The 25343-nt window shown below is 43.3% G+C and overlaps 2 protein-coding genes across 6 annotated transcripts in view; one reads left to right on the plus strand and one right to left on the minus strand.

The window, feature by feature from the left end:
- Positions 1 to 12717, plus strand: part of Farsb (phenylalanyl-tRNA synthetase subunit beta) — a 62888-nt gene extending 50171 nt beyond the window's left edge. For 2 of the 3 annotated variants that reach the window (XM_040753240.1, XM_040753241.1), the window contains exon 17: positions 12439 to 12717. In XM_040753240.1, the coding sequence (XP_040609174.1) occupies positions 12439 to 12590 (152 nt within the window). In that variant the 3' untranslated portion in view covers positions 12591 to 12717. Of the gene's footprint in view, positions 1 to 1912; positions 7631 to 12438 lie in introns of those variants that run through there. The other variant, XM_040753242.1, reaches the window with a different exon arrangement.
- Positions 12718 to 19047: 6330 nt separating this feature from the next.
- The window catches only part of Sgpp2 (sphingosine-1-phosphate phosphatase 2), a 106935-nt gene continuing 100639 nt past the window's right edge, over positions 19048 to 25343 (minus strand). For all 3 annotated transcript variants that reach the window (XM_040753244.1, XM_040753243.1, XM_040753246.1), the window contains one exon: positions 19048 to 22365. In XM_040753244.1, the coding sequence (XP_040609178.1) occupies positions 21814 to 22365 (552 nt within the window). In that variant the 3' untranslated portion in view covers positions 19048 to 21813. The remainder of the gene's footprint in view (positions 22366 to 25343) is intronic.

Genomic DNA, 25343 nt, shown 5'->3' on the forward strand with positions numbered 1-25343 from the left:
TTGGGCCTTATCTCTTTCTGGCTCTTAATGCTTGCCATCAAGCGTCCTCTCTGCTGCTTTGCTGCGAGGGTAAGTAGAGAGGAATGTAATCTTCCTATAAGAACCTTGGCCCTGCCCATTATGTGAGAGAAATCTAGAAATTCATCTGGCTGATCATCACATGGATCCCGAGGAAGGTGTTGACATTAGACTGTAACTGTGCTGATCATGTAGGAGCAGCTCTCTGCTGCTCAGGCATCCACAGCAGCTTTCTGAAGGCAGTGACTGCAGCCAGAGGGAAAGCTAACCGTACAGTTTTCACTTTCTAAGCACCTTTGCAATTTAAGACCATACAGTGATCTAGATTGTCAAATTGATGATAGAATGGGGTCAAGTTGCATGAAAAGGAAAAAAGGAACCTTTAACTTGTTAGCAGACTGCAGAGTATTTTAAGGGTTTCAAAAGTTCAGTAGAGAGTGTTTTAGGGGCATTTGATCAGATCATCATAGCAAATATATGTTTCATTTTTTTCAGCTTTCCCTTCATTTCTGTGGTTTGTTGCAAACTAAATTATGTATGTTAAGATGCACTTAGCCTTTAAAAAAAACATTTGTGGGCCAGGAAAATTCTCAGCATTTTTGTGTTTAGAACAGTAATGTGGTTGCTGAGCAAAAATAATTTCTTTAGAATGTGTTGGGCTTTGTTTGTGACTGGCTCATTGAGTTGCATGTGTTTTTTCCTCCTCAGCTGGTTACCTAGTTCAGTTTTGATTTTGTTTTGTTTGTTTGTTTGTTTTATATAATTCTGCAGAAAGTTCAGTTTAACTTGAGATAAGATCCTGGATGAACAGACAGATTTCACAGCTCTAGTTTTCATGTTGCTCAGAACTCATTTCAGGAAAAGAAAAATGACCTTGTCCTGCCCGCATTTAGCCCAATACCATATGTACTCACCCTGGTTATTAGGCACCTTCTGTTACAGTAACACCTAGTGGTCATTGACTTGACCTGAGGTCATGACCTTATTCCCCTCTCAGGACACCTTCGAAAGATCTCTGATGCTAAACTACATGGGCGAAATCGTTTCCCTTGTCACTCTGTCTTCGTGTAATATGAGCTAGGAAACTCATTGTTGAAGTAAAGGTTTCAGTTTATGGTTTGGTTTATACAGAGCATCCTGTAGTATAATATAGGTGTTCTAAAGAGAATATCCAACTCAGTACCTTCAGCAAAGACTATTCTGCTAAGGCCTCGACTTTGTTTAAAAAGTTTGGGAGCTTGGGACCTTATGACAAAGAGGACCTCTTCTGTGGTTGAGACCTCCCAGTACTGCACTGTTCGTTTGCTTTGAAGTGGTGAAAGACTGGGGGAGGGGAGAGACAGCAGGGCTGCAGGGCACCCCAGAAGCCCTAGCACCTACCTTGTGATTCACTCAGCCTGTCTTACTTGTGAATGCATGTTCATTGTCACTGCTTCACTTCTGTGTGTAAGGAAATGGTCTCCCCACTCACTGACACTTACTAACTGTCTTTGTGTTTTCCCACACTGAGTGTGTTCTGATACAGTTGTAACACAGTATGGCGACCTTTGTGGTGGTGGTGTTAGTATGACTATATCCACTAAAGACCTTTTTTTAGACATTCTCAGAAGTGTTTATTTATCCTCTGCTTAGGCCAGCTCCTATGTATGACACAGAGATACATAGCACACAGCTCTTTTCTGTTAACAAGGAGGGTCCTCTCAGGCCTTTGTCAGAAGTACTCTTCCTGAAGATGTTAAAAGCCTCCCTTTAGCAGGTCCCAGGCTCTCAGGAGGGAGCTGGTTCAGTAGCGGTACTTAGTGAAGGGAGCTGTTTCAACTCCCCAGCGTTCATACCCTGATCCCTAAGGGAGAAAGTGAATCCATGGCTGATGGATTTTCTTTACTCTCCCCAGACAAAGAAGAGAGCAGCAGGAAGTGGTTCTGCTCAGATCTACCCAGAACGGACTCCCCATCCTCATGGCAGGCGGTTCTCTTCTTCAAGAATACCTTCTAGTCTCCCCAGCTAATAGACAGACACTTTTTTCTTAATTGCCCTTAGATTAAATTTTAATACTGCAGATATGCTATGTATCACTTATGTGCTATATGCATAGCAGTGTATATAAAAATCTATAAAACTTAATTTTATATATGTGGGTGTGTGCACCACTGGGATCAAACCTAGAGTCTGTTACATACTAAGTAAGTAAGCAACTTTTATTTGTTCAGTGAAGGGTTAACATTGACCAAACAAATTTAAACTTTTAAAATTGTGTTGGTTATTTATATACTATAATATGCATCCTTGTGAGACTTCCATATATGTACATTACACAAAGTACTTTGATCTTTCATAAAAGCTAGATGCAGCATTTGTCTTACTTAGTCTTGTTTGTTTCACTTGAAACGAGGGTCACCAGCCAGGCGTTGTGGGGCACGCCTTTAATCCCAGTACTCGGGAGGCAGAGGCAGGTGGATCTTTGCGAGTTCGAGGCTAGCCTGGTCTACCGAGCAAGTTCCAGAACAGGCTCCAAAACAATACAGAGAAGCCCTGTCTTGAAAAACAAAACAAAACAAAAAACAAACAACAACAAAAAAAACGAGGTCCAATCCATTTTCTGGTGATCAATTCCAGTCTTCCTTATGGGTAGATAATACTCCACCATGCTAACCTTGTAGTTTGGAAGTCAAACTTAAAAAGTACTTGCTGAAAAGTTTGGCTTTTGTTTTATTTTGTTTAATGTTGCATGGTTTTGATTTTGAGACAGGTCTCATAGCCTAGGTTGGCCTTGAACTTGTTGCTTAGACTGATGGTCTTAAACTACTGATCCCTCTACTACATTTCTTATTTACTTATTTTTGTGGGAGGTCTGGGAACAGATTCCTACAAGTGTGGAGTTATTGGGACCAAGGACACATTGGTATTTACACTTTTTAGACCTTTGATTCTCATACTGTAGGTGCAGCAGATGAGAAGGCCTTGTTTACACTAAATTGTAGGTCCTATAGTTTGTTTGTTTGTTTTCATTCTGTTTCCAGTCTCATAGATGGGAAATGGTATCTCACTGACATTTTACCTGAATCTTCCTTGTATGAACAAATGTGATCATATTTTCTCATTTATGTAAATTTTTAAATATCATATAGTCATTCACTCATTTCTTTCCTTCTGGAATCTGACTTTCTAAGTTGGGAAGTTTCTCACATTCGGAGTTCAGAAAGGAGTCCCCATGTTCCCTTTGGCATCACATTCCAGTCTCCCAGACATTTGCTGTTTACTCTGACCACAGTAATGAAGACTGGGTTCCATCTTTCTCACAGAGTGCTATGTAGGTTGTTTGTATTTATTTGCAGTTATTACTGTGATTTTTGTTAAATTGTACTAATTAGCTTCCCAAATTTACCGTATTTTATTGATAATGCTTTTTGAAATTCATGAAGAGATTGAGGGGACAGTATCTTATGATCACATTCAATTTGAATGTTTAAAAGATAAAATAACTTTTAAAGGTCCTCAGTCAAATTGGATATAGGTACAAAAAGAAACATGATTATACTGAAAGTAGGTAGGAATTAGAGTAAAGATCCGACCCATACCAGAGTAAAGGGCACAGGTTCCTAGCATTACATAGCTTGTTAGAAGCCCCTGGTTCATTTATAAAGGCCTCCAATATTCAGCTTCTTTCTTGAGAAGTATTTCAATAAATTTGCAAATACACACACACACACACACACCAGAGTTAATATCATGATATTTTTAATCAGCTATATCCATCTCAGACCATTAAAAGTCCCTTTTCTCAGCATTAAAAATAAGTTTATTCATAATTAAAGTGGAATTTAAACTGAGATGAGACCTTATTTTTCAATTACATATTTAACCTGTGACTTTCAGATTTCCTGCACATGTAATATGTAGTCAGAGAGATTATGAATAGTGTTTATGCTATAGCCAAGGAGGCCTAAATCTGAGCTGGGAGTTCTGAAACAGTTTCATGAATGTAGTTTGCATTCAGTTGGCAACTTGTGCACAGGTCCCCTGGTGTTTACGCTGGAGCTCTAGCAAATGTTAGCATCCTCATCTCTTTTCCAGAGCACTTTACTAACAGACCAATTCCTCATCCAAAGGATTTGTTGAGAGCAAGACATTTGGACCACCTTCCTTCTCTTGGAATGTAGCTTCTGCCATTTCCCCTCAACAAAGTAGAGTCATTCTGTAGTCCCAGCACCTCTTTGTTTGTCTCCTCCTTACTCAAAGGAGGGATTGCTTTGGTGATCCCACTGCCCAGACTCTAGTAGCTTATCTGGCCTAGTTTATTTAGGAAACTAGAAAGTTGATAAAGATCGCTGTTCACATTTTTAGAGGACATTGAGACAGGATCTTGTACCTCAGACTCCTTAATAGCTGAGGCTGGCCTTAAAATCCTGATCCTTCCACCTCTACCTTCAGAAGTTTCATATATATATATATATGCATGTGTGTGTATATGCACAAAGATATTTAACAAGCTACATTCTAGAAACCTTTATAACTACTTTTATTCCAATTTTTAAAATTGTATTAATTCAAAATCTGCTTTGTTTAAAAAAGAGAAATATATATTTTATTGTGAATTTGGGCAGTGGTTCATTTTTTGTTTTGAATTTTCTTTTACTTATATACTACAACTTTGGGGAAACTTAAGAAAGAGCAGCAAGCGATACATGTTTATAGAAGCCCATTTACAATAGTAAATAAACTCTAATATAATATAAAGTACTTAAAGAATTATTTGGCAAACTGTGATGTGTAAGCATGACAAAAATGTTTTTAAACATGTGACTGTAAACAAAATTGGAAATGTAATTAAAATAATAATAATGCATTGCTTGGGCCAGTGGGTAAAGCTTACAGTCTTGAGTTCGATCCTCAGGAGCCACATGGTAGAAGGAGAGAACCCACTTCAGCAAGTTCTCTGACCTGCACATAGTGCACAGGCACACAGGTGTGCACCCCTACAAAATAAATGAAAGCGTAAAATGAAAACAGTACAATGTACTGCTTATTAGCCCTAGGATGCAGGACCACCACCAGCTATGGCATAGTAAAACAACACTGGATATTGCCATGTATTTTCACCTTTACCATGGAGTTAGGGGCTTTTAACTTACTTACTTTTAGGTAGGTCTTCACTGTTACAGCTCAGGCTGGACTTAGACTCTTCCTGCCTCAGTCTCTCAAGTAGCTGGGACTAAAGTGGTGTTGTTGAATTCAAAGAATTTTGTTAGCTACTTTTTTTGTAAAATGACAAGTGTGTGTCCTGTCTGCACCATAGTCTTATTGGGAAAAGAAGAAACGGATGAGGGTATCAGAGATGTGCAAATTACTCATCGGAGTAAACTTAAGAGATTTTAGGTCTGCCATCAGAAAAAGCAGCCCTGGATGAGAGGGAGGACTTCTGGCCAGGATTTAGGACCTGGATTCTAGTCTGGAATCTGTGGTTTACTTGATGTCGGATTCTCTCCTCCTGTGTGAGCTGTAGGACAGGCAGGTGGTCTGCAGGGCTGTTTCCAGTTCTAAGATCTGTAGTTGAGCTCAGAATGAGCCTCTGCTGTTGGCTCTGGTGCACTGCTCCTTTCCTGCCCGCCTACACTTTACACGGTGTGTCTGTAGTGCTAGCCTTGATTTAAGACTCAACTGTATTCCCTAAAGATTCTTTGTTATGTGAGGCCTTTAAAAAATGCACTTCTGGGGTAGGAGAGATGGCTCAGCGTTTAAGAGCACTTGCTACTCTTCTGGAGAACCTAGGTTCGTTTCCTAGCATCCACAAAGGTGACTCAGAACCCTCCGTAACTCTCCTGACCTCTGAGGCATGAATATGGTGTCCCTACATATATGCAGGTAAAACACTCATTTACAGATTTTAAAGATAAGTGTTTTTAATGTAATTTTATTTCCCCAAATGTGGGTTGTATTCTGTGGTTGCAGTGTTGCTAGTATTGTGTGGTATTAATAGCATCACAGAGTGTACCTGGGTTATGTGCCTAGTTTAAAGGTAACAAACTGTCAGCCTGCTCTGTTCCCTCTTTAAACTGCACTTATTTATCATAAGCCAGAGGAAGTTTGCAAATACAAGTTGGTGGGCAGCTTGGCCAGCAGCTTACAAGCATCCTGCTGCAGCCTCATGTGCCATGGCCCTTCTTCACCTTTGGCTTGCTTTCTAGCCTATATTATTGCTTGCCTTGGGCAAGGTTCCTAATCTCCTAGTGCTTCTCTTCTTCCCATCTGTAACTTGCATTGCACAAGGGGTTTGGCCAGTTCAACACTCTGAGACCTCTCACTCCCATTGGGGGATGAGAGGAGCTGACCCGATAGGAGGATGCAGCCCCTTTCCCCTCTGTTCATTAACTCTTAGGAAGTAGCAGCCATGAGAGCAAAAACTGGATTTGGTGCTATAATTTGAAATATTTCATTATAAGAAGATTTTAGTGAGCGAAAGCAGGCTATATTCCTCTGACAGTGTCCACTGAGGAGTCCAGACTTTGCTTCCTAAGTGAAGGCAGGTGTAAACCACCATGCCTGACAAAAGATGCTTCTCTGTTAAGGACATTTCTCTGTGAGAAGACGAGGTCATCTGGGTTTTGCTGATTTCTTGTAAGAGTCCCTGTCCTCATTTGTGGTAGAGTATATGGTGCCAGGTTTTGATCCTGGTGCCCTCCCCAAGCCATGAGTTGGTAAGTTCCAATTCTCTCTAGTCCCACTGCTTCCCTGTAAGAGTTAATGGTGTCTGCAGGTGTGTTGGGATTAGCACTGTAAAGTTGTGTAAGGGGTTTTTCTTTCTTTTGATCTTCAGAAAGGGATGAAAGATGGTCATTAAATTCAAAGGATTAGGTCCCCTCTCTTTATAGACTTTAGGTACCATAAATATTCACTTCAAATGCAAGGTGAAGAATTGTATACATCTGGTAGAAAATGGGTGTTTTATATTACCAGTCGGAAATTATTCAGTCTCCCCTTACAAATTTAATGGTCTTTACAGAGGCATTTTCTCCTGAGTGTACTGAGATCAGAAAAAAAAATGTTTTTGTGTTCATATCTTGGCTGTGATGCTTTGGCTCCTTAGAACCCTGGAGCCTTTTCTTTTACAAGTTAACACCTGACCTATGATGAACTTCTTTCCCTCTTGTGTGATTCTGTTGTGTCCTCAAAAAATCTGCTTGTTCTAAAACCTCAGAACAATGGTCCCTTAAGAATGAAATTGTGTGTTCATAGAGGGTATAATTGAGTAGGATGTATTTGTTTACTTATTTATTTACTTATCCTTTGAGAAGTGTGTAGGGTTGGGATAGGCACCAGCCCCAAAGTTGTTAGACTGTTGACTGTTTTTCTTTTACCCTTATTACATAATCAGTCATTTTGAAGAGACTTAAGACAGATTCAGTTGGCATCTGCCGTTATACATTTTCCATTTCATCCTGAATTTGGGGGTGTGTGTGGTGAAAGCTATTGAGGGTGATCTCTGTTATTAGCAACAGCACAGTACTTTACCAGTCTTCTCTACCCTGTTAATTTCATTGTTTGTTGTTGTTGATGATGATGTTCTTTCTTCTTTTTTTTACATTTGGATAATAAAATACCCCATGAGTTTGAATCTCAAAGTATATATATTGGCAATATAAAGAAAGGGAAGAGTAAAGTTAAATGAGCAGCTGATATTTCAGAGCATTGACGGAAAGTGTTAAGGAGTAATCTGGCTCCAGCAAGTGGCGGGAGTGTGAGATGAGGGCCTCGTGCTTGTAATGTCTGGGCGCGCGCACACACACACACACACACACACACACTCACACTCACCCCCCCACCCCACATACACACACACACTCACACGTGCTCATACACACACACTCACCCCACATACACACCACACACATACACACCCCACACTCACTCACACACCACACACACCCTCACCTCCCACACACACACACCCCCACATACACACACCCCACATACACACCACACACATACACACTCACACTTACACACTCACACTTACCCCCCACACCCCACATACACACACTCACACACACTCACACGTGCTCATACACACACACTCACACACTCACCCCACACACACACCAAACACATACACACCCCACACACACTAACACACTCACACTCACACACCACACACACCCTAACCTTCCACACACATACACCCCCCCCCACACACACCCACATACACACCACACACATACACACTCACACATACATACACTCACACACACACCACACACACCTCCCCCTTCCCACACCCTGGTGCTTTCAGATGAGGGGTCTATCTGCTCAGTTACCACCAAAGCTTGTACTCCCGATGCTTCATGAAAGTAAAGAAACGAGTGAGTGTATGGGAAGCTTCTGCCAGCTCTAGGCTATATATAATGCAGCTCTAAAGATGGGAGCAAACTGGAACTGTGAAAAGTGTTTGGCAACGGGCAAGAGAAGGAACTCCCAAACGCTTTGATGGTCAGTTAGCCAGAAAACATGCTAAAGACGGGGTGCTGTGCTAGATTATGGGCCCAGGGATGACCCCAAGGACACAAAGACTTTAATTAAGGGGCTTATTCACACCCCACTAAGTTTGGGAAATTAAGCTCTTCTTTGTGTCTAACTGGTGTTTCTTTTGTCTGGGCTCTCACGTGTGTTGCAATAGAGAGCAACATTTTCCCAAAGTGTGTTCTGCCTTAGACTCCAATAACTGGGCTAGGATTCATGAAAAACCTTGAGTTTCTCGTGGCATGGACCTCATGCAGATACAGATAGGAGTTGGTGTGCTGCACCGTTCTTTCTGTGCTCTTCCTCAGTGGGAGAGAGTGAAGGGACTCTAGAGTCTGAATCTTAGTTCCTGTCCACAAGGCATGGGCAGTCCTTTCTGTAGACACAGCATGTTGCCTCGTCTCCCGAGATACATTTTTGTTTGTGATTTGATAGAGGCAGCTTTGGCTGCAGTTCAGGTCTGATTTTCTGAAAGCCGAGGCTGTGGCCTTCGGATATGATGTCATTTGTTTTCAGACAGACTTTATGATGTATTAGTTCTAGCGGGAGCTTTTGGGTCACATCCATCTGTCAGGGTACTGAGCTGAGTGAACCACCTCTTTGACCAGCAGTGGACATTGTGAACAAATTCCTGAAAGAAACAGAATGGCTGTAAGCAAAAAGAAATTCCTGCAAGGAGTTTGTGTGTCTGCAGAGACTGCTGGACCAATTGGAATTTCAATAGTGTGAAGAGATTGGGATTTTGTAGGTTCACAGGCTAACTAATTAATTTGTCTTGAGTTAGTGTTAGCCTTCTGGAGCAGCCATGCCTTAGCTAACTCTGCTTCTGAACTAGCATCTCAGGATAATAAATAAAAACCTCATAAAAGCTGTTAACAGGACACTAGGTCCCACCAAAAGCTAAGAATGTTCTCAGATAATATTTTAGGCTTATTGAAAAGCTTTCCCCATCTCTTGACATACCTGCTTCTCTGATATACATACCTACCAATGCATTTTAAATTTGGCCTTGATTTATGTCTTTCTTTGTTGTATAAAACTATAAAAGCCCCATGAAACTACTTCTGCATTAGAACATGGAATTTAACCTAAATCTGTGTTCCTAGGCAATGGTCACTAAAAAAGCTCCAGAATAAACTGTCTCTTATTCCCTTTAAGTTGAGAGCTATGATCTTTTCCATTGACAACATCCTTACATCTAGAAGGCCTTGGACCCTTACTGTGGGCTCTGGCCCTGTGTTTTTTTAGTGAGGAAATTCTGTTCTTGGAGTTTGGTTTGCTCTGTTCTAAGTTTTAAAGTATTGCGAATGTTTCTGTTTTTGTAATTTTACTTCACGCACGCACCGCCAACATTTCCAGTCATCTGTACCATCAGTCAAGTGGAGGGTTTGTTTCTTAAGGGTCTCACTGCCTCTCAGAGGCCCTTTTTGCATGCTTTTCAGTTTGTGTATTTGGAGAACAGAACCTCAGTTTGTTCTAATTGAACAGGAAACGTGAGACTCATTGGTAGGTGTTTATGCCATCATCTGACTGGTTAGAAGTGAGAAAATGGTGGTGCAAGACAGAGTTATCCTCACGAGTCCAGGTGTGTGGTATGGCCAAACTGAGCTCATGGCTATAGGGATCCCATCCTGGGCTCACCTTTGAACAGCAGTTGTGACTTCGAGCCCATGTGAAAGCGTGAACTTCAGACATTTTAATCACTTTTTATACTCTTGCTTTGGAACATGTTACATAGCCTTGAATATGAATTTTCTTTGTTTTTCTCTGAAATAATTTACTAGTATAAATATTTTTGTTACTATATACCTAGTTGATTAATGAACTAAAGCAAAGTTTGGCCCAAATTTGTAGGCAAGGTAACCCTGGCAACTGAAGAAGAATATAACTGAATTTTACTTAAAAAATGCTGAATCAAAATGTTATATGAGGTAAAAATTGTGATTTCTTATCTGAGGCTTTATTTTGCTAACATTGTCAGAGCCAGCACATCTGGCTTAGATTCTGAAATCGTTTGGTTTTATGCTTCAGTAAAAATGAATCCAATCAAATTGGAATGGAAAATAGATAAAAGGAAATCTTTCGTTACAGCAAGGCTGTTGGGAAGGTCTTGGGCATTTCCTTTCCTGGTGGCCTCTCTGACAGGCCAGAGTCCTTGTCAGGTAGTGCCTGTGTGTGCTCACAGCCCTGTCTCCGGGAAGGGGAGCGTGGGGTCTGGGCTCGCCCTAGCTCAGGGGCGCTGAGTACACTACAAGGTCCTTGGCTTGTCATTTGAAAAGTCCTTTTCATTCTGCCTTTAAGACAGCTAACCTCCTTCCCTGCCTCCTGTTTCTCCTGTTGTTGGGTGTAGTTCACAGTCTTGTCTTGTTTTTTCTTTTTTTTTTTTTTTTTTTTACTAATGGGTAATGTTGTCTTTTAAGTTATATTTTCATTTCGAAAGTATGAAAGTATGCCATCTTTATCAGATTTAACCATAATTACTATCCCTGCCAGACTACTGTTATCTATCCAGTTTCGTTCCTGAGTTGTTTAATACCGTTATTTTCCTCACCGAGTCCTGGGTGTGGCTTAGTGCACAGAGCCAACTGCAGCACTTTAAATGCTTGCTTCGACTCTGAAGCAGAGCCACTGAGTTTGATGAGATGTGAAGAAAGAAATCTATAGCCATGTTGCTTTGAGGTTAAGAATGACAAAAATGTTTTCCCGTTCTTTCCTGAGAATAGAAACCAGTATCTCTCCACATCGATTGGGAAGTCTGTGCAGTCTGTCTCTATGGCATCAACTCAACAGTAGCAGATTCCCTATCCACCCATCCAATTCTGTGTTCTTAATTATGCTGACCTTGGAGCTATTAGATATGCAGCAGTTTGTACCCCCATAAATAATGCACTCACTCAGTGGCAGACTGCAGGCTTGTGGCCCAGCTCTGCTGGGTATTTATAGTTCAAGCCAGTAAACATTATGCTTGAATCTTTCAGGAGCCTTGGGCCTGATCCCTTTTCAAGTGGGTGTTGAGAGAAATGAATCAGCATTGTTTTTAAACTAGAGCAGAGTCCGGCGTGTTGATAAGCCTTCTGTGGCACTGGTAATTTAGTGGCTAAGGAGTGGGCCTCCGGGCTTGTTGGTTCACTTGCAGCTGATTAAGCCTCAAGAATGGTTACTGGGTGGGAAGATGGAGCAGTGCTCTGGATCAGATGAAGAAAGCTCTGGCTTTCTTGAAGTAAAACAGGAATCAGCTAGGATTGGTGTGGGGCTGGCATGGGGTGGGCCTTCACTGAGGCTTTACAGGGCGCTGGCATGGGGTGGGCTTTCACTGGGACTTTACAGGCGATATTCCAGTATGCTTAGGGGGCTCTTTTCAGTCAGGGACACGGGTTGCATTCTGGCGATGTGGCCTGTAATCACATGTGCAGGTCCCTGTGGCAGGGGTATTCATTGTGGGTTTCCTGTGTAATACAGTGAAGAGTGACATGGTAAGGAGTGAGTGGTGCTGTAGTAGATTTCTTATCCAGCAGGTACTGATGTGGGGAGCCTGCTTCCCAGCCTGCTCCATCCATGCAGGCTCATCATTTTCCTTTTGGTCCCTGTGTCCTTTTGGGGACTTAGTTGCCCTAAGACTCTGGTAGCAGTGCTGCAGCTTCCTCCCAGCTCAGCCCCCATGATCAGAAGTATAGGGTTCTCATTTTCGGATTTGTTCTTGATTGTTTTTTTCCTTGCAGGAGTTCCTTGGTGTAACACAGTAAGTGCTTCTTAATACTAGAAGGTGTGAGGGTGCACTTTCATAGCCAGTGACTTAAAGAAGAATGGTTATTTTTAAAGGAGACCCGCAGGCTTTTAGTGTTAAATGGCTATTGGCTTCTTTTTTTCCCCAGAAGAAACATTGATTTTTCTCCCTCTCTGTTTCAGGTTCTGCATTCTTCCCTGGGTGGTGTGCTGAAATCTTTGCCCGGGGTCAAAGCATTGGGAAGCTAGGTGTCCTTCATCCTGATGTTATCACCAAATTTGAGCTGACCATGCCCTGTTCCTGTCTAGAAATCAATATTGAGCCCTTTTTGTGAAGTTGGTCTCTGCTGTGTGGCTCTGTCCCTAAATGCCCCTTCCTCTCCTGTGGTGTCCTTCAGCCCTCTTTTACCGGGAGCATCCATTTGTGCTTTAATGTTTAATAAAGTAAAATGTGCTATCTGGCTCCTTGGGTAGCTGCATTAGGCCAGCTTGTGGAACAGCCAGTGTGGATCTGTCTGCACTGCATTGGGAGAGGTACCCTGAACAGGCAGGGTGAGTTCTGGAAGCAGAAGTATACTGTTACTGTTACTGATGACACCAGTATAGCAGGATCCCATGATTTCCTTATTAATGAAACAAGTGATTGATAAGAACACACATTGTACATGTTTAAGCCTTTTCTACACTTGACATGTATTAATCAATAAAATCAACACTTTAAGAAAATCTATAAGAATCAGTTATGGTCAAGCAGTGACAGTCTTTCAAGTCAACCTTTTTAAAAAAGGTTAATTTATGTGTGAGTATATGTGTATATGATTGTAATAATGTGTGTGTGTGTCCCCATCTGTCCATCCTAGTTAGGGTTACTTTTGCTATGTTGAAACATCATGACCAAAAGGAAGCAGGGGAGGAAAGAGTTAATTTGGCTTAGACTTCCACATCATGGTCCATCATTGAAGGCAGGCAGGAACCTGTATGCAAGAGAGCTGATGCAGAGGCCATGAAGGGAGGGGTGTGCCGCTTACTGGCTTGTGCCAACCCCCCATGGCTTTCTCAGCCTGCTTTCTTTCTTTTTCTTTTTCTTTTTTTTTATTTTTAAGTTTAAATTTAGACTAGAAACAAGGTTGCTTCACAAGTCAGTTCCAGGTCCCTCTCCATTTCCCTCCCCTCCTCCCGTGTCCTCCCCTTAGCCCCCCTCATTATCCCCTCATTTCCCTAGGGAGGGTGAGGCCCTCCATGGGGGTGTCCATAGTCTGTCATTTCATCCAAGGCAGGGCCTAGACCCTCCCCCAAGAGTTCAGGGTGAGAGTGCACCTCACATTGTTGGATGGGAGTCCAAAGTCTGTGTGTATACCCGGGATGAATACTGATCTACTACCCCTCCAGCCTGCTTTCTTACAGAACCCAGAACCCCCAAACCCATGGATGAACCCACCCACAATGAACTGAGCCTTCCTATATGATTCACTAATTAATAAAATACCCAACAAGCTTACCTACAGCTTGATCTTATGGAAACATTTCTCAATTGAGGTTCCCTCCTCTCTGATGACTGTAGCCTATGTCAAGTTGACATAGAAACCAGTCAGTCAGCACAGAGAGTGAGAGTGTGTGTGTGTGTGTGTGTACATATGGGTGTCCAGTTTCTTATAACTTAGTAAGATAATGCTATTAGTCTGCTGGATATTCCTTTACACTATGTAAAAATGTGTCACTGTGATTGGTTTAATAAAGAGCTGAATGGCAGGTAGCTAGGCAGGAATTGGGTGGGACATCTGGGGACAGAGAGGTCTTGGGGAAGAAGGGAGTCACCAGCAGACAGAGGGAGCAAGACATGCAGGAGAAGAAATAAAGGCTATGAGCCACATGACAGCACATAGATGAATAGAAACAGGTTAACTTAAGTTATAAGAACTAGTTAATAGAAACAGGTTAATTTAGAAACAAGCCTAAACTACAAGCCAAGCTTTCATTAAAAAGTCTCCATGTAGTTTTTGTGAGCTGGCCGCCTAAAGAAATATCCGGCTACATCAGTCCTCACTGAAATATCAGTAAAGACCACATGATAAACTATTTATACTCATTAAAATTACTAATGTTGGGGCTGGTGAGGTCATAAGAGCATTGACTGTTCTTGGCAAAGTCCTGAATTTATTTCCCATCACCCACATGATAGCTCATAAACCATCGGTAATTCCAGATTGATACTCCCTTCTGGTCTCCAAGGGCACCAGGCACATAATTGGTATGCAGACATAATGTAGGCAAATCACCAGTACATATTAAAAAATGTTTAAAGGGCTCACGTTTAAATGATGGATCACATGTTAGTGGCACAAGTGGAACTGTTGGGTACTGCTGGTGAGGACTGAAAATGATAGTAGTTTGGCAGTTTCTTGAAACCTGAAACACCATCTAGCTATTTCACCCACGTGATCATGCAGCAGTTTTTATGCAGATGCTCAGTGTTATTTATAGTAGCCACAGACCACATAGCCATTCTGTGAAGGGTGTCCAGGTCTTGAGAGGCTTCAGCCCATAGTAATATACATCAAGCTGCTCACGAGTCCTAGTAACACAAACCAGTCAGAACTGGGCAGTTATCAGATAGCTCAAATGCTTTACATGAGAGCTTTCATTCTGCTTGAGGCAATTAATGTCCCTTCTCAGGTCATTAGTGTCCTTTTGGTAAAATGTAAAGAAGAGCCAAAGTCAGGACCAAAGCACCAGGGTTGTTGATACCAGACAGGCACAGATGGAGGTCAGTGCAAGGATGACCCTCAGCAGCCCTTCCCTCCTAAGCCACTAAGCCTGTCTTGTAGTGTGTCTGGCTGGTTTCTACTCAGTGTATTCCTGATTGAAGATGTTGGTATTTATTATGTGCGTATCTGGTACCAGGGCAGGTCAGAAGGTACTAGCTGCCCTGGAGTCAGGTTGCAGACACTGTGAGCCATCACATGGTAGGAATCAAACCCAAGCCCTCAGCAAATACAGTGCTCTTAGCCACCGAGTCACCTCACCACGCGCAGTCTTTTACGTATGGCTTCTTTCTCTCAGCGTGCTTGCACTCATTTGTGCTGTCAGGAGTTCATATCTCTGAAGAACTGCGTGCTCTTCTCTAATCGGCCTACTGTGGTGGTTCTTACAAATGAGGTCTTTCGGGGTAGTCAAGGCTAGATGAGGTCATGACGATGAAGCCTTCCTTGTGGGATTAGTGGCCTTCTGAAGTGATGCCAAAAAGCTTGCTTTCCCATTCTCCACCCCATGCATACATGAAAAAAGAGGTCCTGTGTGCATAGGCCAGAAGAGACCTCACGATTAAATCTACTTGCTGGTAGATTTTGATTTTGAACCTTCACTCTTCAGAACAGAGAGAAATAAACTTTTCTTCTTAATGAGCCATTGTCTCTGTGCCATCTTGGCTGCCTGAGCAGACAAAGAAATAAGAGGAAACAGAGACTGGCATGCATAATAAAACTCAGGGTGACAGCCCACCTCTGGGAACACCAGCAGTCCCCTAAGACACCTGCCAGAAGTTGCTGTGGGGACCATGGATAAAAGCAGAGGAACTAAACCCTGAATGACAACCAGAACAACAAGATGAGCCGCATGTTCATGACAGACAGTGAGTTCAGGTATTCTGAAGTTCCCAAAAGCAGAAAGAATGGCTGTGAACGTGGCAGCCAGACTTGCTTGAATTAGCACCTCCAGCAGCGGGTTGAGGGGAATCGAATCGTGTCTGGCCAAAGCAAGCCCTGTCTGTGCTCCTGTCCCTCTTGGGACTGCTCCAGTGCTGAGTCAAGTGTTTTCCTCTCAGGGTTGCCCTTTATTTCTGTGTAAGGAAGCCAGCCTAGGGCTGTACCTTGGCTGTGAGCTAGAAAGCGTCTGAGACAGCGCATGTCAAGAATGGGGGAGGGGCACAGCTGAGGGAGGAATCAGAGGCTTTGTCAGACTTGATGAAGTTATCCCTCTCAGACAGAAGTGACACAATGGGCCTTTTTGGTACCAGACTTGGTCGCCAAGGAATTCACTTTCCAGGAGCAGCCACTTTTGTCACGAAGGATAGATACTATTCTGGTCCATCAAACAAGCCCTTCCTAAGAGCCAGCAAGAAGGCAGTTCTGCTGGAGGCAAGTCTGGGGGAACTACTTACTCCCTTGGTTCTGGGCAGCTAAGGAGTAAACACCCAGACAGAAATGGGTGGGGTTAAGCAGAGATCTCAACACAAACCCTGGGTGCTTCAGTCACTAGGAGGCGCAGGGCTGGGATTTGCTAGGGTGTAATGGATGTGTTTCTTTGATCGTCCCAACCCTTCAACAGCTTTTTATCAGTGTCAATTTGAGATGGGTAAGATGGTGTTTGTTTTGTGGGCTCTGCATAATTTGTCCCCCTCAGGGCCACCCATATGGTTTCCAGGTGACCAGAGGCCCTAGCAGCAACTCTCCTCACTTGGCTCATGACTTCTTGGCACATTATAAAGTGCAGTACAGGTGTTAAGGCCTTGTCCGTTGCCTCCCTGCCCCGCCCGTGATGAGGAGAGGACCGAGTTGGGCTTGTTACAGAAGTGCTGGCTTCCTCTGGACACCTTCCCTGGGAAGACTGGCTTTGCTCCAACCGAGGGGACCCTGATGTCCCAGCAAGAGGAGAAGCAGCAAGGTTGGCAGATGTGCTGAGTGTGTAAAAAAGCGTCACAGCCGGAACTCCTCAAGCCATCGTTGCTCTTCTTATTTGTTTTTGCATGCCAAATAGACAGGCGTGGAGAAGGGAGAGGCATTTCTGGCTTCACATAGCTCCCTTGTCTCATGTGGCTATGGCTTTAAGAATTTAACATTCTGTCCATGGCCCACGTTCAGCTCTCGTTCTGAGTATGCCTGTAAGTATGTGAGTCTGTACTACAGGTGCCCCACTTGAAGAAAACAACGGATGTATAGCAAGCCCAAACTAATTTATTAAAGTCTTATGTTGGTGAGGAATGAAGAATTGCCATATGACTTGGAAACAGCAATGCTTCCGCACAGTCAAAGTTTACAATACAAGCAGGGCTGCGCAGATGGCTCGCTGCCTTAGTGGTTGAATCCCCAGAAGGCATGTAGAAGTGGGACATCATGTCACGTGTCTGTGACCCCAGTACTAGGGGGTGGAGATGGGAAGATCCTAGGAGCCTGCTGGTCTAGCTAGAGGTTCAGTGGGGGACTTTGAAACACACAGTGGGAAACAATAGAGGAAGATGTGTCAGACACCCATGCCACCATACACCTTCCGACAACCACACAAACACAAGTGGCTTTGGGAAGACGCTGTCTAAAATGAAGTGGTCCATGTGGCTGTTGCTGGGGAAATGGGTCCAATCATGAGAGAGATGGAGGATAGTAAGGGGTTCCTGGTGGAGCCGATCACAGCATGGCAATTTACAAGCAGTTTCTGAAGAGCAATCTGAGGAACAAAGAAAGACTAAGGGGTGTGGTGTGCACAAGGGACACAGCCGCTTTTGTTTGTTTAACAAACAAGGGGACCTGGGTGGTTCAGAGGTGTAGGGTGAAGGTATCCAAGGCAGACTAAAATATTGGAATGAGGATGCTAGAAGGAGCCTGTGAAGTCGCCAAATCCATCTCCTGATTCTTTTTTTTTTTTTTTAATTTATTGTGTATATAGTCTTCTGCCTGCATACCAGCGGAGGGCACCAGATCTCATTCAAGGTGGTTGTGAGCCACCATGTAGTTGCTGAGAATTGAACTCAGGACCTCTGGAAGAACAGTCAGTGCTCTTAACCGCTGAGCCTTCTCTCCAGCCCCTCATCTCCTGATTCTTACATAGTGACTTGGTCTAGGGTAAGTGCCTCTAGCCAGCTGGTCCCTAGACACAGTATCTTCTTGTACCTTGTCACTCCACTGCTGAGCCAGCTTGGTCTCTTCTTTAAGCCTGACGCCTGTAATAGTCTCTAGAAAGTCTTCCTTCTCTTGTCCTGCCCCATTCCATGGCCTAGTCTTTTCCACACAGCCTTGACACTTGAGATCTTAAGTTCGCTGAACCTGTGACTAGTCTGACCTGGGAGAACTCCACAGCACATATTGGAGCTTTACATCCCTTAGGTACCCAGCAAGTACGAGTGACAAGTATGTCCTGGTCACAGCACAAACGCAGCCTCACATGTGTCCTTGTACATACCTTAGTTTAGCACTTTAAAGACAAAACTGTGGTGCATAAAGACAAAGATTTGTTGTGATGCAAAATTGCCTCAGGGGAAAGTGTTCAGTTGGCTCAGCCTTGAGGGCAGTCATCTATGAGAACATTTCAGTTCCCTTCAGTAGCAACACCTATGACAGTTTCCTTTCAAACACTGTGAGTGGCATCTGTCTCTACACAGTAAAAGGACTCTCATTATCACAGAGTTAGAAGGACATAAGCATACCACCCTGACACTTATTTCCTGTTAGACACATCTGTAGCCACTATGAAGTTGACCAGTATTTGCATGCAGATGGATTCTGGCAGCAGAAAATTCTACAGCTTGTCACTGAGTTTTCTCCACTCTCTTCACTTCGAGTCAAAAAAACCCAAGGAAGAAACCCAAATTAAGAAAAACTACCTGGGTAGATTGGATCACACCCATAATTCCAGCACCTGGGCGACTGAGGCAAGAGAATTAGCATGTGTTACAAAGATCAGCTGGGACTACATAGTGAGCTCTAGGCCAACCTGGGTTATAGAATGAGACCTTGACTCAAAAAAAAAGGAAAAAAAAATCCATAGAAACAGAACGTTAGATTTTAAAGCATTTAACAATCACAGTCAAACAAAAAAGATTTTATTTTAAACAGAATAAATTTACATACAGTGCATAAGCAAGACAGCCGAAGGCTTCCAAAACAGAAACCTGAAACATATGGTCTGAAATACCACATGCTGTGATTACCTGGGAAGATGAGGTGTGTATTTGGGCAAGAAAATCCCTTTATCAGGCACGGTTTAGTGACTTCATCAAAGGGTATTAGTTTAAGGGTCTTGCCAATGTTTCTTTCCAGTATATTCAGCTAGGGTACAGGTCTGAGCAAATAGGACATAAAAATGACAGCTACTTAGAAGGCAGGTTCTAGATGGATGCCTTGGCCTGAAGTAGAAGCAAGATGGGAAGAAGGTGTGTTATTCTTCCCAATTCCCAGAGTGGTCAATATACCTAAAAGCTTTGGTGTCAAGGTTGGCAAGGCTTACAGTGGACAATCTAGTGAGGGTGACAGTTGCCCAGATCAAGAGGGCCTTTGGACTAAGATTGGGTCTTAACCAGCAGGGGGCAGTCTTTCCCTAGAGAGAAAATCCAAGTGTCTTGAAAGAACATTTACTCAGGGTGAGGTGCTCTCTGAGGAGTATGAATGAAACGAATTGAGAGGCATCAACAGAGGCAAACCGTGATCAAGCAATAGCTTTTAAAACCAATACTGTGGGAATCCAAAACTAAACTTGGCATCTCCAATAAATAATTCCTCTTTTTGTGGTTATCAAGCATATCAGAGAGTGACCAGTCATGACAAATTCTTGGGCCACTGTTTAATGTTGTGTGGCTAATATATTCATCCTCCATCTAAATTATGTAAGCAGAACTTTAAGTTCAGCCATCCTTACAGTTGTCAGTTTCCCCATTGTTGGGATTTAAACTTAACCACTCACTCCCTCTGCTGTGACAATAGATACAGCCCTTCTTTCACAAAGATACACCCGAGGAAGCTGAGCCTTTTGTCCCTAGGCTTCAGACAAACCAACTAAAATCATCCCATGTAAATATCAGCCTGTATTACAAGCTCTAGTTTGATGGGGGGGGGATGTACCTCATCAACAGCTATGCCTGGAGGACAGGCAAGAGAACATGTAGGCCAGGGCTTGCAACACCCCAGCCAGGGAGATGAAATACCCTTAGAGCAAAACCACCCAAAAGGTGGGTCATTTTAATCCCCGTTCTTAGCTATGGTAAATGAGAGAAGAATTGTTAAGTTAAAAATGGGCATTTTGTTAAGAATTGTTCTTTTTGTTTGTGTTTTCAAGACAAGGTTTCTCTGTGTAGCCCTGGCTGTCCTGGAACTCCATCTGTGGTGGACCAGGCTGACCTCAAACTCAGAGATCTGCCTGCCTCTGCCTCCCCGAGTGTTGGAATTAAAGGTGTGTGTCACCATGCCCAGCCCAAGAATTATTTTTGAGAAATTAGAATACTGTGTTTAGTACCAAAGAACATCATTCTAACATAGGCCATGGGGCATATACTTAAAATCAGAGAAAATATTGGTCTTGGTTTTCACACTGAATGCAAAAGTCTGAGCCTCCATAACTTTTAAGGGGGGGCTTAATTTTGTCCTGTGTGTGTGGATAGAAACAATGGTTTCAGTGGCACCATCCCTCAAAAGATCGATAACTATGCATTCTCATCAACTTTTCAAGATGGGTTGGTACCATCCTGATCATTATTCTGAAGAGGAGTCCAGGGAAGAAGCTCTTCACTGTTGTCATCATAAAAAACACCCTAGATCTAAGAAGGGACACACTAGGTTTAATGGGTGTTAGAGTTAACTGGCTTATTTTCCCAAAATAGGCTGAAGTTGTTCTTGCATTAATGACAGTTAAAATCGCCAGGAGAAGAGGTGGGAGACTGAGAGGGAGTCCCTGACTCTGCCCAGCAGGTGAATAATTAAAAAACAACCTATAGAAAGTAGCTGAGTAGATGAGGTAACATCAGGAGGATGAGCAATGTCTGGGGTGCCTAGCATCTTTTGGTCAGGCTTCCAGAGGACGAACTGGAAGTGCTGAAGACCAAGTAGGAGAGAGCAGGAGTCCCAGCTTGTCCTTGTTTCCACCTGTGAGGAGGTAGCAGCCTGCCAAGCGTGGCTCGGACTAGTGCGGACACTGAGACCTGGGAGGCTGCACACTATGTTCGGGGAAGGTCAGCTTCTTGCTTCACTAACAATGCCTGCAGCAGCTGGGCTGATAAGGCAAGCAAGCTCTTCCCGGTGGCCTCTTAGCTCTGCTACTGCCTGTAGTCTCTTCACAGGAAACTTTACTCCAGATGGCCTCGCCTCCCACTCAGGCACAGTTCAGTCCAACTTCAGCCCAAGATGTCACTCTGTCCAAAGAGTGCAATTTCTATGGTGCCACAGAATTCCAGTTTGGGGAATGAGATTAGGCATTAGGCAAGGTTGTACCTGAAAAGAAGTGTTCTGCCTCCATATTAGCTCAAATCTGTTGGCTCTCTAGAGGCCAGTAGGGCTTGTAGACATTCCAAGTCAGGCCACACTTCCTGTCCACCCACGACTGACTCCTAAGTCCATGTAACAGAAAGGGGAGGGGTGGCCTGACAGACATCAGGTATGGTTTCAGGCTGGGGTCAATGGAAGCACAGTCCTTACAGACCAATCTCACTGCTGGTGCCACAGCAGTGGCATCTATGCTACAGTCAGCAAAACAAAAATATGACTTCAGATGTCCTTAAACAGGCAGGGTTGAGATTGCCCTAACTGACTGCTTTCTCTTATTTTGCCTCTCACATTCATGGACTAGTTTCCATCTGTTTGGGGCTCAGAGCAATCCCAAAAACCTGTGCAACATTGGCACAAAAGTCGTGGCACAGAGGCCAACAGATGTGTAGGTGACAAACTTGTAAGGGACTTCGATCTCGAGTCTTCGCCTGGCCTCCTTGTTTCTCGTCACCACCTTGAACCATGAGAATAACACTTGCAGCGAGAGGTTTTGTACAAGTTGACGAACCAAAACGATCAACACAATTCCCACCATAAACTTGGTCAGACCCAAAACCAGCATGTCTGTGGTGAGGGCTGGGATGCTCCGAATGACAGGAAAGGATGGGGTGGGCTGGGACACCAGCTGGAAGAAGTGGTTGATCCAGAACCCGAGGGTGACTCCAGCCCCAGCCGCCACGACGGTGGTGGTGTCCGCCCTGGTTGGGCTGTAGTAGTCTGACACGGGGTAGTTGTAGCACAGGAAGAACGGCACAACTATAGCACACACAGGGAAGAGGGGGCTGGCCGAGTCCAGGGAGTCGATGAGGGTCCAGGCGGGGTAGGTGAGGGCAATGAGGACGGCAGTGATCAGCACACCACCCAGCACATCCTGCCAGGAGAGAAAAGCATGATGGTTGAGTAACACTTGAAGTACAATCTTTGTTTTATTTTATCATATGTATTCAAAGGAAATATGAATCGAAGAATTTGAAGTGAAAATAGGGGATAATATACCTAGCCACCATGTTACAAATGTTACATACTTTTCTTACATGAGAGTTTCTGGTTTTGTTTGTTTGTTTGTAACAGTCCTGGCTGTCCTAGAACTCCCTTTGTAGACCAGTCTGGCTTCAAACTCACTGAGATCTGCCTGCCTCTGGGGATAAAGGCTTGTACCACCACTGCCTGGATGTGTTTCTGTATTTTAGAATAAATTCTGAATTTTTTTTTCTGAGTGGTGATAGTCTTGTGGTCATTGAATCTTACTTTATTATATCTACTTCCAGTCACAAGAATTGTCATAGTCTTCACAGATGTGGCACCATTTTTTCTTGGCAGACAGTATGAGGTTGTTAAACTCTAGTACTGAATTTTAAAAAACTGAATATTAAACATTACCAACTGGATTACTCATTAGCTCCTTAAACCCACTTGTCCAGAATAAAAACCATGGGAGAAATGCTTGCGTCAGTAAGTAAGGTACTAGACATTTATGGCAAAGGAAATACACTGTTTAATATTTCTAATATTTAAAATATTCCAACATTAACTCTTAATAAGACAAAAGACTCAAACCATACTGGAGAGAACTGAAACTTGTGTTTCTATAACAGCTAGTATTTGAATGTTTATAGAGATTATATTAATCCCCAAACTGGAGACAACCCCAGATTCTTGATTGGATTGATGGGTTAATAACCTGTGGTATATTTATGTACTGGAATGTTTTCAGCAATCAAAAAGCAATGAACTACTGATGCATGGTACAGCTTGGATAAGATCTCCAGGAAATTCTGCTGAATGGAACAAGCTACCAAGCTCCAAGGGTTACATTGTTCTGTTTATATGGCATTTCTAAAAGACAAAACCATAGTGACCAAGAAAAGTGTCAGCTATTGCCTAGAAAACTTGGGTTATCTTGTATGATCATAAAGGATGTCAAGAGGCAGTCTGAGGATAATGAACTATTCCATTCTGAGATGGTGACTGTACAAGCCATAAAACTTTAAACAATTACTACATTATTTTATGTGTGCGTGCACACGTGTGCATGCTACAGCAGGCCTGTGCATGCTCAGCTGGGTCCTTCTCCTCTTCTACCACGTGGGTCCCAAGGATTGCTCGGGTCATCAGGTTTGGTGGCAAGCATATTTACCTCTTGAGCCATCTCATCAGCCCCCAAATCACAGCATTTTATGCCAGCAACAGTCAACTTTTTAAATTTAACATTTCAAACAAATGAAAATGAAAAATGCTAGTGGGCTCCTATGCTCACATCTACTAACCTTGCCAAGTGCCAGTTATTGCAGCTTAAAAAGTCCCAGAGGCTTGGAGGAGACATCCCTAACTTCATACTCTACCTTCTCAGACTATGCTAGGAATCCCGGTCTTTCTGCCAGATTCTGTTAGCTGGGCATGGTGGTGCATGTGTACAGTCTCAGCGTTTGGTAAGTGGAGGCAGGAGGATAGGGAGCTCCACATAGGTATGAGTTGTATAGTGACAGTCTGTTTCAAGAAACCAAAGGGCTGGGCAGCTGTGGTTCATGCCTTTAATCCCAGCACCTGGAGGCAGAGGCATGAGTTCTACAGGGTGAGTTCCAGGACTACCAGGGCTACGGAGAGAAACCCTGTCTCGAGAAGAAGGAAAGATAGGAAAGATAGGAAAGATAGGAAGGAAGGAAGGAAGGAAGGAAGGAGAAAAGACACCAAAGGAAAACTTTAATCTGTTAACGAAGCTGTCTACCTGTATGCAAAATGCCACATGCTTTTTTAAAAGTACACCTTTAATCTCAACACTCAGAGGCAGAGGCAGGCAGACTTCTGAGTTGAGGCCAGCCTGGTCTACAAAGCGAGTTCCAAGACAGCCAAGGATACACAGAGAAATCCTGTCTCAGGGTGGAAACAAAAGGACACACTTATCTTCTGACCTAGCAGCCTCTCCTAGGAACCTGGCCCAGGGGCTGTAACTGCTCACAATGGAAGTGAGGTGTTATGCTCTTCATAGCAGTGTTGATGATAACTGCAAGATACTCACCAATCCCTGTAGTAGCATCATTCCATTTAACTAACTGCGGTATAGTCACACCATGGGATACTATGCAGCTGTGAAAGGAGGATGCTCTGAGGAGTTTAAAGAGGCAAGGCTGTCGGGGCCACAATGGCAGAGCACAGTTGTGGCTTTCTGATGATTACATATCCAGCCCCTCTGACAACATGTCCAGAGGGAGTCTGTTTGACTGCGTCAGTAGTGTCCGTCAAGTTCATAGCTTGCCTCTCTAAGGCTCAGCTGTGGAGCAATACCTCCCTAAAGGGCTGTCCTGTATCTCACAGGTGGCAATGATTGCCCCTCCCTAAACTGAAGCTGGAGCCATACTTCACATACTTTCCTTAATTTGTCTTCGCTGTGATTAGATACTTTACCCTGGGCTCACTAAAAATGTCTGACCAGAAAGCCAAGGTCAAGCCAAGGTAGTTTATTTATTTGCCTTCTTCCTTAAAGCTCCTGGACCAGCAGAGCACACCTTGGCTTACCATCAGGAGGCAATAGCTTTCTCAGCCCAGAATGTCTGGGATATTGGCAACCCATTGTTTCAAAGTACAAGTAAGAATTCTATTTCCTTCTGTCTTCTTTTGTAATTACACTTACCAAAGATCCTAACATCTGGTTGGAATAGTCTTTATAAACCAATTGTGTTCATCTTCAACCCCAAACTAAATTATGTTGGTCTACATCCCCAGCATTTGAAGTAAAACAAATTTTAGCCAACATAGCCAAAGATTGGGAGTTTTCCTCCTCCCTTCTAGGCACACACTTGGATTTTCATCCATGAAGGGGATACTATAATAAAGATATTTAGGTATTTGTAA

Source organism: Mesocricetus auratus, unplaced genomic scaffold (genome assembly GCF_017639785.1).
Source record: "Mesocricetus auratus isolate SY011 unplaced genomic scaffold, BCM_Maur_2.0 Super-Scaffold_100010, whole genome shotgun sequence".
NCBI classification, from domain to species: Eukaryota; Metazoa; Chordata; class Mammalia; order Rodentia; family Cricetidae; genus Mesocricetus; species Mesocricetus auratus.